The sequence below is a fragment of the Cryptotermes secundus genome, unplaced genomic scaffold, assembly GCF_002891405.2.
Source record: "Cryptotermes secundus unplaced genomic scaffold, Csec_1.0 scaffold356, whole genome shotgun sequence".
NCBI classification, from domain to species: Eukaryota; Metazoa; Arthropoda; class Insecta; order Blattodea; family Kalotermitidae; genus Cryptotermes; species Cryptotermes secundus.
In genome coordinates this window covers 381188-401556 of record NW_019739946.1, presented here as the reverse complement: position 1 = coordinate 401556, position 20369 = coordinate 381188, and the positions used below count along the sequence as shown (strand labels likewise).

The 20369-nt window shown below is 41.8% G+C and overlaps 1 protein-coding gene across 1 annotated transcript in view; it reads left to right on the top strand.

The window, feature by feature from the left end:
• The window catches only part of LOC111872086, a 402164-nt gene that overhangs the window by 88640 nt on the left and 293155 nt on the right, over positions 1-20369 (top strand). Inside the window, exons 5-7 of the mRNA XM_033754522.1 lie at positions 464-553; positions 13977-14054; positions 16360-16452. Of these exons, the coding sequence (XP_033610413.1) occupies positions 464-553; positions 13977-14054; positions 16360-16452 (261 nt within the window). The remainder of the gene's footprint in view (positions 1-463; positions 554-13976; positions 14055-16359; positions 16453-20369) is intronic.

Here is a 20369-nt window from a genome sequence, read left to right as displayed (position 1 = left end):
GGTCAGAATGTGGATCTATACATCCACTTCCCCATACTCCTTCATGGCGTAGTGCTTAATTCGTTAAGCACATGTGAACTTTACCTTCTTACCTTTATGGGGAAATTCATATCGACCAGGGTTCAGCCTTACCGATAGGTAGCTATTTCTTGGGTGCTTAAGTTGCTCTTCATTTATTCGAAGGAACGGAACAACCAGACCTCCATCCTTTGCAAGAAAATTAGAGAGAGATTTCCTGTTTATTAGGGAAAACGAAATAAATACCACCATCGTAATGCAGATAAAAGCATCGCAATGCTCAAGACTGAATTTAATTAGAAATTTGAGCCATTTGAAAAACTGTAAATCGCGAAGATAGTACAGAATTTCATACCAATTGACGTCTCCAGTATCAACAAGGCGCAGTATTTCATTTACACGCTTTCTATGCAGATGGTTATATAAAACCGAGTTCTTGTTTCAGGCGAGCCGGCATGTGGGCGACCTGTTCGAAGACTTACGGGATGGACACAACCTCATCTCCCTCCTCGAAGTGCTGTCAGGAGAACATCTGGTGAGTTGAACTTCATTTGTAACACATTTCTTGCTCCTAAATACGTAAGTTCACGGGTCGCCATGTTTGGAGCAGAGGACTTCTGGAGAATTTGTTAGGACAACGCGGCTGATAAAGGAATTTCCGAGGCGCTTTGTGACGTTTCGTAACACGTTAGTTTATATACGTGGTACAGTCATTAATTTCGTGGAATGTGGTTTTAGCGCATCATATTACAAGGTATTCACATACACTTACGCAGATCACATCGGCCCCCAAAATAGTTGCCGTTGGCCGCTATGCAAGTCTGCCAACGTTGATATAACTGTCGAAAACATTGCTGAAACATATTGGCAGTAAATTCCCGTACGACGCTTTGCGGCTATTCCACGAACTTATTGACTGTGGTAGTATATATATATATATATATAACGGAAAGAGTTCTTAGACATTGAACTTCCAGTTTAGTGGTTGGACGAGGGCTGCAACCACTCACCGTAAACGTGGAAAGTAGCACGTTACGAAATGTGGCTGCTTATCCAGCATATCCCATCTACCTTCCATTCTTGTAGACTCTCTCCTCCAGCGTCAGTTTAGGATTCGGGACCACATGGTTACTTCTGAGGGATTTAATCCTATATCAATTTTCTCGAATCCGACACCGCGATTAACTGCTGATTTTCCCTCTACACTTCCCTCTTTATCATGGTGAGACCCGTGTTCTGTTGATCTGCGAAGACTTCACTTTGTTTTCTTCCCGTTCCAGCGAATTTTGTACAACAGAATCCACATCCTTGTGATAAGTCCCTGCTGAACCTTTTCTTCGATTTCCTTTCGATGTAAATCTTTTAACAACATTCAGTTTCCACCCTACAGTGAAGAGCGCTATTTGCACCCTATTTCCGCCCCATTCTGTATGTATCAGACGACAGCTGCTCTCAAGCCTTCCCAGCAATAAACTACGAGTATTTCAAGTGTGTAGACTAGCGTCTGTCAACAAGGAATGGAAGTTTCCCCCAACAACATAATCACTCGTTGGTAAGCACTATGTTAGTGCGTTTTCACGCAATGGTGACAATGGTGTGTAATGGTCCTACTGCCAGAGTTCATGGTAAAAGCGAGAGAAACGTGCGGAACGGATTAATATAGTGGTAATCGCTCTAGACTCGTATTCGAGGGAGGTACTTGGTTCTAATCTCAGTTACATTAGCACTGCCCCGATTGTCCCAGTCTCGCCACGCGAAATCCGGGTTCATAATCAGGTCATCATTTCGTTTAATTTAGTTTGGTTATTTATCGAAAGTGTCAGCGTCGAGACCCTACGGTACCGGATAGTGGGATGATTGCTGAACGCAGAGCACTTGGTGGTGGAGTGAATGTTGACGGGGAAACCGAAGTATTCGTAGAAAACCAATGCCACTTGTCCACCACAAATCCCACATGACCGCACCTAGTATCGAGCACCCCATTTCATTCAGCTGAAATCGCGCTTAAGCTGAGTTGTGGTACTGACTAGCGTAAACCGTTGACCCACTAGTTTCACCAGTGTTCACAGCCGTGGGATTCGTTGCGCTGACCACGCCACACCCTCTATCCGCTAAAGTTGGCACTAACTTCGCCGACAAGCGGCGGTCGCTCGGTCGGTATAGTTCGCTTGCGGACTACAGGCCACGGAGTTTGTTTTTTGTTTGTTACCTGCAGACGGCCAGGTAGTGAGATATCAGTGGCATTTTCTTTTGGGTTTATTATTTCACGGCACTTTCAGGATGGAGCCACTGGCAAAGAAAGCGTGACAAGCTGCTCGTTGACGTATTTAGCGATACGCAACGAAAATAATACGCCATTGGATTTGAGGTTCTGAGAGCGGTTACTATAAAGTGTACTATCTTGTGGAATATACGTATCTTAGCATTTACTGGGCTGCACGGCATCGCCAGATGGTGCTTTCCAATATAATGCATTTATGTATTCCAAATTTACTGTATCCACAATAAACTGTTGTATTGCTCGGCGTCAGATTTCTAGCAGCGATTTTTGCCACAAGAATTTAGTATACACGTAAATGAAGCGGGGAACCGAACAAGTTAGCCTAGATGTAAACTTGCAGCAACTGCGGTCCACACCGACCACTCGGCTGTCATATCATTCCCTTAGCCGTAAAGAGCATGCAGCTGCTCCCCCCCCCCGGAAAGGATTACGGTTAACATTGCCATAAACACTTTCTTCTGCCCATGAATTTAAAGCATTTTTAGAAGATGATTTACCACAGTTTTTTTAAATTTAAATGATTTTGCTTATTACATATTATTCAATGCTTTGGATTATCTGGTCGTGTGCCACAGACGCGACTGCTCAACGGACCACAGTTTGAGATATTTTGCTCTAGACTTATATTCGGGAGGTAGTCGGTCCGAATCTGGGGCAAGACACCCGCTATTCCGACTGAGGCTTTTGGTGATTTTCTTCAGCCTCTCCGGACATATTCTTGGTTATTATCTTAATTAGAGCACAGCCGCTTCCTTCCAGATCCTTTCCATTTCATGACTCGGCCAACCATCCGACACTGTATGGTCTCTATGCTGAAAGCGTCGTTAAATAAACCACGAAAAGTAAAATATGGAGAAAGCGAAGCAGTTGATTTGTGTCTGTCGTAAATGAACATGTAGACCACGCGTCTGGAAGATGTGTACACCTCTGTAGCCCTCATATGTTATACGTGTACTTTCAAGGGCGTCTTTAATTTATGGCCATGGAGAGCCGTGCGCATGCCCTTGTATTGTACCTATACTAAAAATATATATATATATATATACATACGTTTACCACAGCGAAGAATGTATCACAAATCTTAAACATTAATGAGATATACTGAATGCCAGGTTCCATCTCGAGCCCGATCTGAGCTTCACGTGAAGTAGAGGTTATGTTGGATAGATATTAATTATCCTTAAATTCTTCCCACGAGTGTTGTAGTAAGACCACGAAGACCAAAGTTTATTAAATTTGCATTCGGCGATTTCGATGGCCACGACTTCTTCTGCAGGAATGAATTGATTTATTGAAAAAAGAAAACGTATTAAGATGCTCTCAGCAGTTTTTGTCATCTCCATTTCACCAGGAGAAGGCCTGGGAGACGGACGACCCGAAAACATTCATAGCCGCTTTGTGTACAACTGTCCGTCTTCCTGCTTGGTTTTGAACCTCATTTACTTATATATTCAGGCAGCGCCATAGCTCAAGCGGTTAGTCGCTGGCTTCCCACCGCGGCGGCTCGGGTTCGATCCCGGGTCTGATCAAGTGGGATTTGTGGTGGACAAAGTGACGCTGGGGCAGGTTTTCTCCGAGTACTTCGGTTTCCTCTGCCAATCTTCATTCTACCAATTGCTCCACAGTCACCCTCACCTATCATCTGGGGCTGGTACAATACGCCAGAAGTGGCCGCAATATAAGGGACTTAGTCCCACCCCACTAGCAATAAAAAAAATAGTCTCACCCCACTACCAATTAAAAACTACTTATTTATTTATTCTTGGCTTATTTAATGACACTTTTAATTGCTGAAATTGAATAGCGTCAACTGATAGGTCGATCAGTGAATAAGTAATTGGAAAGATAGCAAGCATGATCCAGTTTATGATATCCCGGCATTTGCCTGGAGGGACTGAGGAAATCCACGAATGGTCACAGCCGAGATATCCAGTATCTGGGCCAAGATTCGGAACTGGGGCCTCCTGAATACGAAGTGTGTGGTTTTGAATCTCGAAGCTAGTATTAATGACGAAAATGTTAAGTGTCATTTCTTGTGTTGAATATCACATTAAATACGATTGTGTATTTAGACGAAAGCTAGTAATCAGGTTCCGGTTGACTGATGTTGATTTTCCTCCACGTGCTTTCTCAAAACCTTGTGGACCCGTCATGGCGAAACCCAGCGCGTAATATAGTGCCGCAAATTATGAAGAAATTATATGTTACAGTATGTACCAGACTTTGCGGGCTCCTGCTACATGCCTCCTACTCAGTTGGCTCTCTTACAGATTTGGTTCGTTTTATCTGCGTGGGTCGTAGTGACACCTATCCGCATACGCAGTTCCGTCGCCAGTTTGTTCCAAGGACCCGAAGGTTCACAAAGCCCGCGAATGGACTGTCGTGAACAAATTGAATCTGGTAGTTCACATATTCATAGCCTGTTTTTCAACGATTCAATTACACCTAGATCTCTTCCCTTGAGATTTTCCGACCGAAGTTATATATGTGTGCTTCGACCCCATTCTTGCTGCATGCCTCTGTGGTCTCGTGATCAGAGTTCCAGGCTACAGATCCAGAGGTCGGGGTTCCATTCCCAGCGGTACCAGATTTTCTGAGAAGTAGTGGGTCGGGAACGGGGCCCTCTCAGCCTCGTGAGGATAATTGAGGAGCTGTTTCAAGGTAATAGCGGCTCCGGTCTAGAAAACCGAAATTAACGGCCGTGGGGATTCGTTGCGCTGACCACGCGACATCCTCCATGCGCTAAAGTTGGCACTAACTTCGCCGACAAGTGGTGATCGCTCGGTTGGTATAGTTCGCGTGTGGACTAAAACCGCGGAGTTTGAGTTTTGTTTGATTCTTGTTACATGTCCTACTCGCGCCATCTTCTGTGATTTAAACACCCATCCATTACGTCTTCATTTTAAGACAGTGCGGTAGAGCAAGAGCATCTCGAAATTGACGTCTTTGCTTCATGAACTCGGCCCGCATACATATATGGGAGTGGAGCAGATGGTTCCGATAGACACGATAGTCATACAGTAGTAACCTTTGTGCAAAACGTTATTTCGCCCCGCGAATACTTATTCAACCTTTCCTTCAAGTGCTCTCATCTGCCTTGGGAGATCATAATGAATTACAGGTTAGTGAGTGTAAAACATCGTGAATATTTTCGGCTCGGATAAATTTTCACTCGTTTGACGGTTGACAGAACCAGCAAGTAACTCGCAGTTGCCATGTTTCTGATTATCAGAACGTACAGAAATGTTTCGTATAAAATTTATACATGTAGTTACGAGTAACTCCGTTGTAAACCTCACATTCTCACTATAGTGATACTAACGCGATCTCTTGCTCTCACTCTCTCTCTTAAAAAAAAAAAGCATTTTGCGTTTGAGACAGACGTGATATATTTTTACTGTTCTTCCAACATCAGAAATTCGCACGTTTGTCATATTGATAGACCCATCGTTGCTTGTGGGAAATTCACCAAGTACGAGACTGGGACAAGGAGGAGTCCACTCTACTGGAGTTGTCAGAGACTCTTGTATTCTTTCTGCCTCGGAGCTATACGCCTGTCGGTTATTTAACATGCCATTAGCGTACGCAAAGATACTTCATTAGCGAGTGCTGTGCACATTATCACCTATTCACAATATTGGCCAGTAGGGATACGAGTACATGTATCTGACGCTGGATTTGCGTATTACAAGACAAAGGATTAAAAGTCGACTTGGTTCTTCACAGCCCTGAGAAGGCTTTCGAGGATGACGCTTGGGGATATATAGGAAGGGGACATGTTTTTCACACACCGTAAGTAAGTTCTCAACGAATGAACCAAGCTGCAAGAAGACTGACATGAAGGTTATGCTTGTATGTTTACTTAGCCACTCGGCAAACAAACCAGCACTGGGACTCACAGAGCTTCCTGCCTAAGGGCTGCCGGCACTCTTTCGTTGCACAAAGGTGCACACTGTGTCCAAAATTCCTGGTTTCAGTCGCATATCCTGACAGGACTTTTCTACTCGCTGCTGATCGGTGCAGAGTACACCAAAACTACGAAGGATTAAGGTCAGGAGATCGTGCAGGCCAGTTGACGAGGCCTCCGCGTCCTGCCCACTGCTGACCGAAAGTCTGGTTCAGGTGCCCGGAGGAAATGAGGTGGTGTCCCGTCATGTACGAGCCACATGTGTTGTTGATTAAGAGTCACATGTTCCAAGGGCACAGGCAAATCCTGAAGGCCCATAGGGTTGTAAGACGTCGAGGCTCCCACATCTTCTGTAGACAACTCACAGATGGCCGTAAGGTTGTCAGCCTTACGCGTCAGCCGCCTTTTATCCCCCTAGGAAGATATCTGGTACTAGTTTCTGTTCGAGGCTGATTCGAACCCAGGGCCATAGTGTGGCTGGAAGGATTAGGTAAATTGAAAAAAAAAAAACACCTCATCGGGACTCAGACCCACCACCTTCCGGCTTGTAGCATAGTGCCTGAACCAACTACGCTACCGCGCTAGTATCCAGTGAAGTGCAAAATTGGTCCATATCTCAGAAAGTATTGATTTCTGGAAATGTGTTGCTTTGCTCATTTAAATGAATGCTAGCCCCCCCCCCCTTAAAGCGTCGAACCCTTCTTTTAACACTGTAGATGATGAAACATTGTGAACAGAGATTAACAAGCATTGTCCGATTTAAATCTGCTTTAAGGCTTGGATGGAATTTTGGTTTGTTGCTGTGGCCCCCAGATACCTAAACTTTGCCACATATGAACAGTTTGTTACGTGTATTATAATTTTGTCCTGCATTTTGGTGACAGGACACGAAGATATACTTTGATGGAGTCTGCGTGTCGGTCACTAGAACTTATGTGGAATTAACAATAGCGATACCCTTGAGCAACATAATGTAAACGAAGACGCCTCAAAATAACACTGAAAGATTTAGGAGTATGAACACTCGGGTCTACACTTCGGTTAGCTTGTGGCAGTAATTATTACAGTGAAGAAGGTACGGTAAGGCAAAGTCATCACCTCATGAAGACGTGTCGGGAGGGAGGTATAGCCATTCTTTATCTCAACACCAGATGCAGGTGCGTGGTCAGCTTCACGTTCCGGCCGCTTTTCCTTCGACACCCATTGTATAGGAGGCTGGATGGACCCCACAGCCGGCCTAGGCACCGCGGAGTAGAGAAAAAAACTTTGTTACCGCCGGAAATCGAATCCGGGCGTCACGTTCGTAGTTATACCGACTGAGCTATCCCAGCCTATTACTAGGGTGAAACTTGATATCCCAGCCTATTACTAGGGTGAAACTTGACATAGGCGTATCTGTTTCCCCTATTCAAGTGACACGTAATTCGATTTGAACCCGCGAGCAGTAGAAATAAACTTCGATCAAGATTGGCACAAGCTGCATGAGAGAACATCTGCAAGAAATAAGTTACTGTCTCGGGGGATGCATGTACTCGTATACCTTAGAGAGGAATGGACAATTGTGTTTACTCCAGGGATGCAGAGACCCGAAGTGACCGCGGACTTGAGAGCTCGGAGATAAAAATTGAGTTCAGAAATTGTTAAATAGCTATCAGTTATTCGCATTGACTGAATATTTCTTTCGTACATATATAGAGAAAGGCGTTAAATAATTCAATGCAGTTCTTTATTATTTATGTGCCGAGTCAACAGCCGCAAGGCCAATAACAGACAGAGCACAGTGCAGATAAAAGTAATTACATATAGACAAACACATTATAAAGTCAAGACATATTACAGGCAAGCACTGGGGAAAACACAATAATGTAGAAAAGTAAACAAACAAACAAACAAGTAGTAAAAATAGCAATAATAATAATTTCATTAACATAAATCTAAGTGTTATTAAGAAATGAGAAATGAAACACATACATATTTAAGATTTGAGGCTTTCATCACATACATATTTAATTAAGAAATGAAAAATATAGATTTTCAGAGGATAATAATAATAATTCAGTTTCTTGTTTTATTGTACATGCAAATAATAATAATACTAACAATTATGCTATATTTAAAAATCGTTTGGGGAGAACATTGCTGGCTCAGAATACGTCAACATCCCTGCATATGACATTAGCAGCTGCTGCACATCCAGCAGAGGGACAATTCTTACATGACGAGCAAACACTGAACAGTGCAAAGTCTCTGATATACCGAGCAGGAACTCGGAGACCAATAATAATAATAATAATCATAATCATAATCGCTTCCAAGGTATTCGGCCAAACTTGTTCTGACTTCAGAGCTATATTCCGAAATGGTCCACCTGTGGTCCTGTTCCTTTGGTTTGTAACGGAGTGCAAGTTTTGGAAGTCATTGTGGGTTATCTTTATCTTTGTAGTTTTCTGGTTTTCATTGGGCCTGCTCAATGAAGATATGGCCCCCTCATTTGCGTGTTTTCGTCTTCAGTTTTGCTTAATATGCCACACCAGTGACTGCGGAGATTGCTGTGCTCTCTTGGGGTGTGTGGCGCCTTGCGGTCTGCAAATTTAGTGCCGTTTCAGAGGGACGTCCCGTTTTCTTTTCTGAAGGTAGGCGCAGTGCGGTCCTCACACGACGTCACTCCGCAGAATACATTAATCTTCAAGGGTTTTGTTCTTCTGAATGCACGTTTTGCGTCCATGTAGAACGATGATACTGTCTGCCGCTTTATTCAAGCAACATTAACAGTAATTAATTCGGACGCGATGTCTGAACTCATGGTTCCTGTAATCAGGGTGTCAGCACAAGCATAAAATTAAATGTGGATAATCTTGAAGAAAGCCGTTTTCTGGGATTTGGCGCCGTGTAGATATTGTGTTAACCGACGTTTCGGTGGAACGTATCGACTCCATCTTCAGGGTAGAAGAAAAAAAATCCGCGAGCGAGGAACCAGCGTGAGCAGGTGCTGACAGACTTAGTCTGCTGAGAAGTGGCGCCGTGTAGATATTGTGTTAACCGACGTTTCGGTGGAACGTATCGACTCCATCTTCAGGGTAGAAGAAAAAAGAAAATCCGGAAGCGAGTAACTAGCATGAGCACAAGCATAAAACTAAACATGGATAATCTTACTACGCGCACACACGCACACACGAGTGGTCTTGTTTCATGTGCGACGTGTTGTACATGTAGGCGTACCTGTCAGGGGTCAACAATGCACTCTGTTTTCTAGCGAATCTTGTGTTGGAACACTAGATTATAGATGGATGATGGTAGGAGCATTCGGGCTGTAAGGCTTCTGATGGTGACACACATCGATTCTTGCTGTGTAACCACTAAAATGAAATTACTATGACCGAAGTTGCACAGCGGTGGTTATGAAGAGCTCTTTTGCCTGGGATACAACGCCGAGTGCTGCGTTTGCTGTCAGCGGATCGGCATGTCCCAGAAGACAGAACTCTTCATATTCACTCCGAGGATTAATGAAATTTATCAAATTCATTCATGACATCCGGTCCGACTGTCTCATGAGGCAGACAATTAGCAGTAGAATCCGAGTGGGCGAGGCGAAAAATGTCAGTTTTACCACAGGAAAACTTTATAACCATACTCAAGAAATATGAGTAATGTGACGCTGCAAACAAAAATATTACAGTATGGGAAACCCTGTTCCTGCCTCGTTCGTATTTATCACTGTCAGGAATATGTAAATTTTACCTAATGCGGTGGCCTTGACTGGAGTAACAAAACATGGTGCCAAGATCTCTCTTACTGCAAAACTGGTAGTGTGGTTTATTTTTATGTACCCTCGCATGAAACCTTTTTCTTGAAATTCAGACTCCAAATTTAGGGGAGGTATCAACAAAAAATAAGGCATGACTTTCTCACTATATTCTGAAATAAAATTGCGGTCCAGAAACCTGATACTGTCACAGTTGTATGGGAATAACGTATCTCGGCTGCTTCTGAATTATGCCATCAGAATATGCCGAGACAAAGCTGGAAATAAACTCGTACACAAGGGACGTGAATATGTTAATGAGGTTAGTTTATGGGAACATAAAGAACACACATTAAAAGTCAGAAAACTCGTAGTTCTAAAAACAAATTCATAAAAACTGAACATACGAATATCAAGACAGAAATACCAACCATAACCTCGGTTGCTAACAAATCATATCGTATGTAAATATATTGAAATTAAGTGCAGAATAAATTCTGGCCTTGTCAGTAATTATTTTCGATTATTCCACCTCCTCGGCTATCGTCGTAAAAAAGAAGATTAAAATACACGCGAAACTATAATTTTACTTTTTGTTTTTGTGGTGTGACATTGTTAATAAACGCGTTTTCTTATAGCAACGGCTGGCGAGCGAGCATGCTGACATTAATCACTGTGTGATAAAACCTCGGTTGCATACACAGAATGGAAGCTCAGTGTTCATATTGTTATTTGTTTTAATAGAAGATATTCTGATCTTCATACAACATCATCGAGTGCGACCAGTTCTATTTAATTGCATTAAAACCTTTACATGCCTGTCACGGTAGCCGAGCGATCTAAGGCATGTACTGTCTTCGTTCGCTCGGAAGCCGGGATCGTGGGCTCGAATCCCATACAAGGCATGGATGTTTGGTGTTTGTGTGCGTTTTTCAGTGTTTGTGTACAGATAGAGGCCTTGCGACGAGCTGATCACCCGCCCAAGGACCGTACCGAATTTAAGATCTAGCAAACCGAAGTGAAACGGAGAGCTTTATGGAGGTAGGCCAAGGCCAAAATTGGGGCTGTAGCGCCAAAGGAGGTGAACAACAGAACCTTTACATGTTTCGTTCTTAAATATACCATCATCATAAGGTGCTCAGCACTCGAAGAAGCGCTTTATAGTTATAAAGGTCAGCTGTTCACCGTTTCTACCCTCGTGCAGTTAATTAATTACATTTATAATTACAGTAAACACGAAGGTTATTCAGCACCCAAGTGTTAAAATGTGCAGGTCTTAATGTATAAAAATGTTTTGATTGTGTATGTTTTTGAACATTTCAGTTGCTTAAAAATTACTTATATGATGTACTTAGATAAGACGGTTCTCCGCAAAAAAATTTTAAGTATCTGAAATGTTTAAAACCATACACAACCACAGACAGTAACCTTAAACTAATGCTTAGCTTGTAACATAAAAACATACCTCTGAAGATGACACAGTAGATGTCGAAACGTGTCGGATAAAGAATCTGAATGTTGTAATTGACGGTGTATGATAAACGATAATAAATAAACGTACAGGCTGCGAACTGAATTCTATGAAGCATATTCGCTAAAGAAAGGAAAACATAAAGAATGAGAAATGGATAAGGAAAGGGTGGCATGGAGGAACACGTTTCACTAGAGAAACTTTAACTAGTCCATATAGTACTTAATTAGAGTGATAATTGTCGTCTTAACATCGGAAGCTGTAATGTTGTAGTATGTATCTGCAGCGAATATTTTAATGTCAAATGTGTGTTTGATGATCAGCTAAGTTTATTTAGGTCTTTAATGAAATGTGAGTTCGAATATACAAACAGTGATAACTTGCAAATGTTAGTAGCGGCCGCCCACACAAGTTGTCATTAGCAAGTGTGGACTTTTAAGGCGCCACAGACAGACAGACAGACAGACAGACAGTGTGCCTTATGAGGAATGTTACCATTCGAACATAAGGTGAAGTTGTCCCTGTGCTTAACAAATTAAGGACTACGCCGTGAAGTAGTATGGGGGAGTGGATGTATAGATCCATTTTTCTTGACTTCGGCACTAGTTTGAGCTGAGTGGTCAGCTTCACGCCCCTGCCGGTTTACCCCCGGCGAAAGAGCCCACGGTACGCATTCGATAGGAGGCTGGGTTGGCCCCAGAGCCGATCTGGACAACGCGGAATTCTGGACCCTAACCGTTCGAACATAATGGAACTAAAACTAGCAGGACATACTCGTTTCTATACCCAAAAGACTTCGCTAGTCTGTGGCCAGCCAAGCGCCTGGTCAGGGATGGGGCCCTAAACTTGAAGACCGAGAATGCGACGATGTCCTGTCCCTGAGGGAGGCGATAGATGGAAATGGAGTGATGATTGATCGGTAATTAGGAAGGGAAAGCGATGAAGCGCGAGAGAATTTGCCGCAGTGGCACTTCGACAACCATGCGCCTTACAATAAGATTCCTGAAATTGAACCCGAGCTTCCGCGGTGAGAAACCAGCGTCCCGCCTCCTAAGCACCTTCGTATAGTGTTTCATTCCCAAAAAACGTACCATTCGTGCTTATAATTTACAGCGTGTACGCGCTAGTCATTTGTAAAAGTGTACCATACATGATTTGGCCCATAATACTGTGAATTAAATTAAGATATTCCTGAATTCGAATTAAGCACCACACCTTTCACGCTCGTAGCTCATACACATTTATTTATTTTTCTAGACAAACTTCTCTACTGGACTAGAATTTATGCCTAATTCTTTATATTGTTTTCCAAGAAATTCACATCAACATAAACAGGTACTTGTTTCTGGTGATGATGGTTTGTTTTGTTGGTGCCCGAGAATTTATACTACCAAGTTTAAGTATGAACTGAATAACTATATAGTAGCTAGCAGCTGTTGTCTGAATGCTGAACAGAGGACAGTACCACCACCGACTTCACCTATCAGCCGCGTGGGCTGTCTCTATTGCCCCCACTCCCCAACTTTACGCCACCGCACGCCCACAGGACCCTGACGTCGCGTATTCAAAACGAAGGAAGCTGATTTCCACCGGTTCTATTGCTGCAGGACCTCCCCGTGGTAATTTTATAATCACGATCCTTCGCCTGCCACAACATGTAATAATATGTTCGAACTCACTGCTTTAGTGTGTCATTTTAAGCAGATTTTTGATATGATAGCTGCACTTGTGGGCGTGTTCATATTCATTGTTCCTGGGGGCACCGCCACCGCCACTTGGCCTTGTCACGACTGCTGGTTTCGTAACATCTCGGAGGCACTCCTGCTGGCGCACCTTAGTCTTCGCCTTTTGAGATCGGGATTTTGCAAAACAAATTACAGCGCAAATTGTTTACATTACAGTAGGGCACGCCGTACACAGCTTCCCCAGGACTTCGTTTCTTCCTCAGAGGAACTAGTCCCAGAATATTTGTGTAAATTCTCCCATGTTTCTATGCTTTTCAAAAAATAATGTAAAATAATCTTATTCCCCTGCCTCCTGTTTGTCTTTGAAAGCGAATTTTGATGATCTTTGACATTTTGTGTATATGTGTGTGTGTGNGTGTGGGGGGGGGGGGGAATTGAACAATTATTGGCTATTCAGCAGATTTTGTTTCGGGAAGTTATTTTATAGCGCCTTAAGATTGCAGACTTCAAATGTACAGTGACTGAAATGGAAAGAATTTGGAACGAAGTGATTATGGTAAAGTCCAGATACTGTCCTGGCATTGGCTAGAGGGACTGACGAAAACCACAGGATAACCGGTGTTGCAGCCAGTATTCGAACCAAGCATCTGCCAAGTAGAAGCGTAGAGCGTTACCCTTACCTTTGATAATGTAGATGGTATATTAATGAATTAGTTATGGAAGGCCACGTGGAATTTAGTTTGTTGAATTCTGTGATCAGCTGCAGGGCACTGTAGTACCCTTCTGTATAATTGCATTAACAGGAATGAGCTGTACAGTTGCATGAGGATTGAGCTTCCTTATGAAAATAATTTGTTGTTGTATTGTTTCAGCCTCGGGAGAGAGGCCGCATGCGGTTCCACATGTTGCAGAATGTGCAGATTGCTCTTGATTTCTTGCGGTACAGGAAGGTGAGTCGGAGTCTACGTTTTTATTAAAGAAAGTAACGTCTACTTTTAATGTTATAAAATAAACAACTGCCTGAAGTTAGCATAAATTCTACCTTTATTTTGAAAATTGAGTTATACTGTAATATTAACATTTGTGGTGTTTATTGTGTAGTGGTAGGTTATAGAACGCTGAATTCTTTAAGCTGTGTGGTTAGTTGAAAGTGTTCATACAACAGCCAAAGGTTGACTTGTGTGTATGCGTTGTGGCATTAATGGTATTATGTTAGTGTGCATTTCTAGGTTTATTTATAGAAAATACTTAATAGGGCCATTGTAAAAACATACAAGAAGAAGTTCTGGGAAGAACTAATCCTCTGTTTCCCTTTGATATGACACACTACCAGTTTTCAGGCATTAAAGGAAGACACACAGACAAGGTGATTTCATAAGAATCGTTTTATATTTTAGCCTCCTAATGGGACCGCCTCTGTGGTCAAGTGGTCAGAGTTCCTGGCTACAGATCCAGAAATCCGGGTTCGATTCCCGGCCCTACCAGATTTTCTGAGAAGCAGTGAGTCTGGGTCCACACAGCCTCGTGAGGGTAATTGAGCTGTTTCAAGGAAATAGCGGCTCCGATGTAGAAAATCGAAATTAACAGCTGGAGGGATCCGTTGCGCTGACCACACGACACCCTCTATCTGCTAAAGTTGGCACTAACTTCACAGACAAGGGGCGGTCGCTCGGTCGGTATAGTTCGCTTGCAGACTAAAGCCACGGAGTTTGTTTTTGTTCTGGTAATTTTAATGTAAGCAGGCACACAGACAGACACACAGAGTAAGGTGATCATGCAAGCTTACTTTTATTCTTTCAAAATAAGGAAAGTAGGCAAAAATAACTTATCTTAATTCTTATACAATAATAAAATGTGCTAGTGATTATAATGAGTGAGCCAGTACATGTAAGTTCTTACAGTTATGAGTTCTGGTGAATTTCTTTTTTATTATTATTGCTAGTGGGATTGGACTAAGTCCCTTGTACTGCGGCCACTTCTGGCCTGTTGTACCAGCCCCAGATGATAGGTGAAGGTGATTGTGGAGCAGTTGATGGAATGAAGATTGGCAAGGAAAACCGAAGTACTCGGAGAAAGCCTGCCCCAGCGCAACTTTGTCCACCACAGATCCCACTTGACCAGACCCGGGATTGAAACCGGGCTGACGCTGTGGGAAGCCAGCGACTAACCGCTTGAGCTATGTATGGCATGGCCATTCTGTTGAAATTAGTTGGAACTCTTTTTTCTTAATGTTCATCAGTCTTTTCACAGACTTACTAGAGCGTTTTACATTCCTTTAGTTTTTATACTCATAATGTCATGTTTGTAACATGTACATATTTTATTGTATTGAAAACTGTTTTCTGATAATCAGAACTTACACAGGGAAAGTCTGGGCACCAGTTCCCTTCCATAGACAGAGGGGTTCAGTATTCAGATATGACAAGGCCATGGTATGAATAGGAGGCCGTTGGTGTAAGTTAACATTGTAGTTGTACTTCAAAGAGATCCTTCCTGGTTGTGAGTGGTCAGTTTCATGCATTAGCCAAAAAGTATATAATTTATTATATTAAGTGACACTTTTGATGTATATAGGCCATTGGCTGACTGGATGGGCAGACAAAGAAATGAAATTTCATAAACATGCACATAAACTTTTCATTTGCATTATAGGACTTTTGTTGTTGTCATTACTTTATGGGATAGTGTAGCCAATATAGCGACTGGCTATGGGCTGGAGTACTGAGGGGGTTGGAGTTTGAGTTCCAGTAGGGTCGACAACTTTCCCTTCTCCACATCATTCAGACCGGATCTGGGGTCCATCCAACCTCCTATCCAATTGGTACCGGGGGCTGTTTCCCTGGGGCTAAAGTGGGTGGGGTGTGAAGCTGACCACTCACCTCCAACTAGTGCTGAGGTCAAGAAAATGTGGATCTATACACCCATTCTTCCATATGCCTTCCTGCCATAGTGTTTAATTAGTTCAGCACATCGAAACCTCTACATTACTTTCCATGGCATTATTGTTCTGACATAGGCCACTTTTACTAGATTGCTGAAATTTGGCCAAGGAACATAATTTCTGTATTAGTATAATCAAGCCACCAAGCAAAAAATGTTGCACATGCATTGACGTTCTCTCAGCAGATTTTATGCTCTGATAACTGCAACAGTTTACCATTGAACCGTAAGTGGACTTTATGCTAGAGCTTATAATAAGGTAACAGTAAACTGTCAAAGGTTATTTCTCTCATTGGTAACAATGTTTTTTTACAGATAAAGTTGGTGAATATCCGAGCAGAGGACATTGTTGATGGAAACCCAAAACTGACTCTTGGTCTCATTTGGACAATCATCTTGCATTTCCAGGTAGGGTTCATCATAATTTCTTCTTTGGTACTAACTCAGCTTACCTGTGAGCCAGCTTGGAGCACGAGAGGTAGAATAGTGATTCTTACACTTCCCATATTTTCATTTTTTGTGTGTTCATTGTTGAGACAGTTGTTTGGGATGAGTAGGTGAAGTTTAGTTTCATCCCTTAATGAATCTACTCCTGGAGTATGTAGCAGGGTCATAGTTAATATACAAGTGGAGTCACAGACATTAGATGCAGTAGGCAGGCTTTGTTACATGGCACTTTTCTAGAGCTCCACAGCAAGTTAGGCTGTTTTCCCCAAAATACTGGATACAGCTTTTAATGAAACTAATGAAGTAAATGATCTGTTATTAGTGGAAATGGCAAAAGCTGATTTTATTGATTGTGATATCGATAAAGAAAATTAATATCAAGTATTTTACTCAAGAGAGAATATGCAAAATTGAATTTAAATTTTAAGCAGTTAAATGCTAAATTAACAAAAACCTCAGAACTTCTTTTGGCAAAAGAAAAAGACATGTAGTGAACCAAATGTAGCTTCACAGTACAGTATTTAAACATTTGAGGCTGAATGTTTACACAGAGTGCATAAAATCTCAATATTTTATTGCCAAAGCAATGAATGAATGCAGTTGATATTAGTATTGTTAATTAATTTTGGTTCTCGTTGGTGCAGTATAATTCAGATCATCCTTCTTCAGTTTCTTTAAAAATTACCTTTGTAATTAGGTCTTTATGGTGGGGCTTTAATTTTATTTGAGGTGTTTTATATCTGGTGAAATGCAAGGCAAAATGGCTGATGCACATTGCATTGTGTGCAGGGCAGTTATCTTTGTGTCAGTAGATCTGTATCCACAATACATTAAGATGAAAACCAGCAAGGGGTGAAAACTAGAATACATGGATTGCACTACTTGAGATTGCAGTCTTCTCTGAAGTGATGCCTTCAGATCTGGTGGGTTGTGTTCCTTTGAAACTTTGACATGTAATCTGGCAGATTACATGTCCTCACATCCCAGAAAACTTAACTAATATTGTTTAGATGGTCCTGTGAAATTCACTGCCGTGAAAGCCTAAAATCTCATAGAGTAAACTTTTCCACTTTTGTTGCATTCATTACATGTTAAAAATAGTAAAGAACATAAATTGATTATACAAACCTTTTTGTTAGATGTTGCCCATTGTTTGAGTGTATTCGATATGCATGACAATATGGAAATTGATTATGCTTCATTTTTTTAAGGCCGCACCATGGCTCAAGCGGTTAGTCGCTGGCTTCCCACCCTGGCGGCCCGGGTTCGATCCCCGGTCTGGTCAAGTGGGATTTGTGGTGGGCAACGTGGCACTGGGGCAGGTTTTCTCCGAGTACTTCAGTTTCCCCTGCCACTCTTCATTCAATCAAATTCTCCATCATAATTACCCGGGGCAGGTACAATAGGCCAATCAGTGGCTGCCCTGCCGAGTGGACCCAGTTGGACTCCCCCCCACTAAGCGAATTAAAAAAATGCTTCATTTTTCAGGTTATTTATTGTCATTGTACTGACATATTTGTTATTACTTTGTTTTTGTGTTCTAGTTCTTAGTGTACTAGCCTGATATTGAGTAGGTTCTGTGTTCAATCCCCACTCTCATCACTGACATGTAGAACAAAGTAATCACATCTCTCATCAGATGGTAACAAGTCACATGAAGAGGGAAGTAGAGCCAACATCCAATTGTCACGTGTCTCAGATAATGCACAGTCTCCAATATAGTATCTGTATAATGAGCATAACAGCATTTAGAGCATCAGCACATGAAGCAGTTTTATTCCAAACTATGAATGCTTCTTCAGATCCTGTTCAGTGTGTAATACTCCAAGTAACATTTGTGTGTTCAGATTCCGTATTTTTGAAATACCAGCACAGTTGGTATGGAGACCTCCTGAAACATGCCTGACGATATTTTATATATTGCACCCTGCAAACATCGTTTTGATGACAGACCCAATTGAAGAGGTCCACTTGAAGTCACAGACATAAATAATATTAATGCCACTTTATTTTTATAATGAAAGTTGAGTTCGTAGTTTTGCACCTCTCATGCTTTCAACTCTGGTGATAAACTAGGGCATGGTGCTGTACCTAGCTTGTTCTCTCTTATTTAATCATGCAGCACATGCATGCACAGGTAAGTATGCATTTATATAATTGTAAGTATATGTGCGGCTACAAATGAAAATTAACAAAACAGTTTTGTAAGGAACATTCATTTAATTAACAAGGGCTCCGAAAATAAGATTTCCTGTGGGGTACTTTGTCATTTGTAACTAACACATCGGGGGTATGCATTTTACAGAAGTCATGGTTACCATTCTGTCATATATTTGCTTAATAAGAAACCATCTGATATAACGTTGAGATTTAATTAATGAGTGATTGATTCTACCCTATATGTTTCAGTTGTTCATCCATCCTCAAGGTTGTCTACAAAATTCTTGAAAGGTATGAAAATTTTACACCTCATTGTCTTATAAAAGTTTCACAATTCATGACTAAAGCACTAAAATACAATAATTTGTGATCTAATGAAGGTATTAGAGAGCAGTTAACTTATTCTCTGTTGTTTACATTTTCTAGTTGTCAGTATTGTAAAGGGTGTCAAAAGGCTACTTATGGTATATTTTGTCTTTTGTGTTGTATCTCTCTGTCCTGTCCCATAGTATTATATCTTGTTGTGTTGCAAGTAGTCAGGCTAATGACACAACAGGATATATTATTAGGGTCAGTACAGTAGGATGCAATGTAATAGAATGAAATGAGGAACCTTTCAGCACAGTTCAGACTACTGGCACCTAGAGGGCGCAAACAGTAGAGAATGTGTTGTCTGCTCTTAAGCTTGCACTTGAGCTGTAAGTTACTGTATTTTAGTGTTTCATTCATGAATTGCGAACTTTCTGTATTTTTTTTAGAATGAGTAATATAACAGACAATGAACTGTAAAAGTTTTAACGCCTTTTAAAGCTTGGTAGACACTCCTGAGGATGACTGGAGAGCATAAACATGTATGGAGGAATTGATAATTGATTAAATTTTTATGTTGATGGTTTCTTATTAAAATGCTGTGGAATTTGCTACTAACTACAGGGATCCCAGATGCCTCATATATAACGAAGTTAAGGGTGCTTGAATTTACTGCATTAATATTTTGATTCAAGTTGTATGGGACACAAAAATAATCTTTTATTTTTAGTTCGCTTAGTGGGGGGTGGAGTCCAACTGGGTCCACTCGTTATGGCGCCCATTGATTGGCCTATTGTAGCCTGCCCCAGGTGATTGATTATGATGATGGAGAATTTGGTGGAATGAAGATTGGCAGGGGAAACTGAAGTACTCGGAGAAAACCTGCCCCAGCGCCACTTTGTCCACCACAAATCCCACTTGACCAGACCCGAGATCGAACCCGGGCAGCCACGATGGAAAGCCAGTGACTACCAAAAATAATCCTTCATTTTGTTATGTTATCTGCAGTTTTCTTATATGCTTCTTTGTCTCACATAATTGGAAAGGTATCTGTGTTATTTTTCATATAAGGAGTCCAGTAACATGAGAATGGAGCACTTGAATTACGAGGGCAAATCGAAAAGTCTTTGCCCCTATATTTTTTCGGCCACAATAATACACATACAGGGAAATCAAAATACAGGCAGTGTTCTAAGTGCCTTTGACTATTTTTCCACGTAATAACCACCCTGGTTCAAGCATTTGTCCCATCGCATCACTAGTTTAGAGATGCCGCTGTTGCAGGATTTGGCCGGTTGAGCGTGGTTTTCGGGTCGTCGGAAATGAACCTCTGGCCTGCCAGGATCTTCTTCAGTGGACCGAACACTTGGTGATTACCACGTGTTTAGTCCACTGAAGAAGTTTCTAAC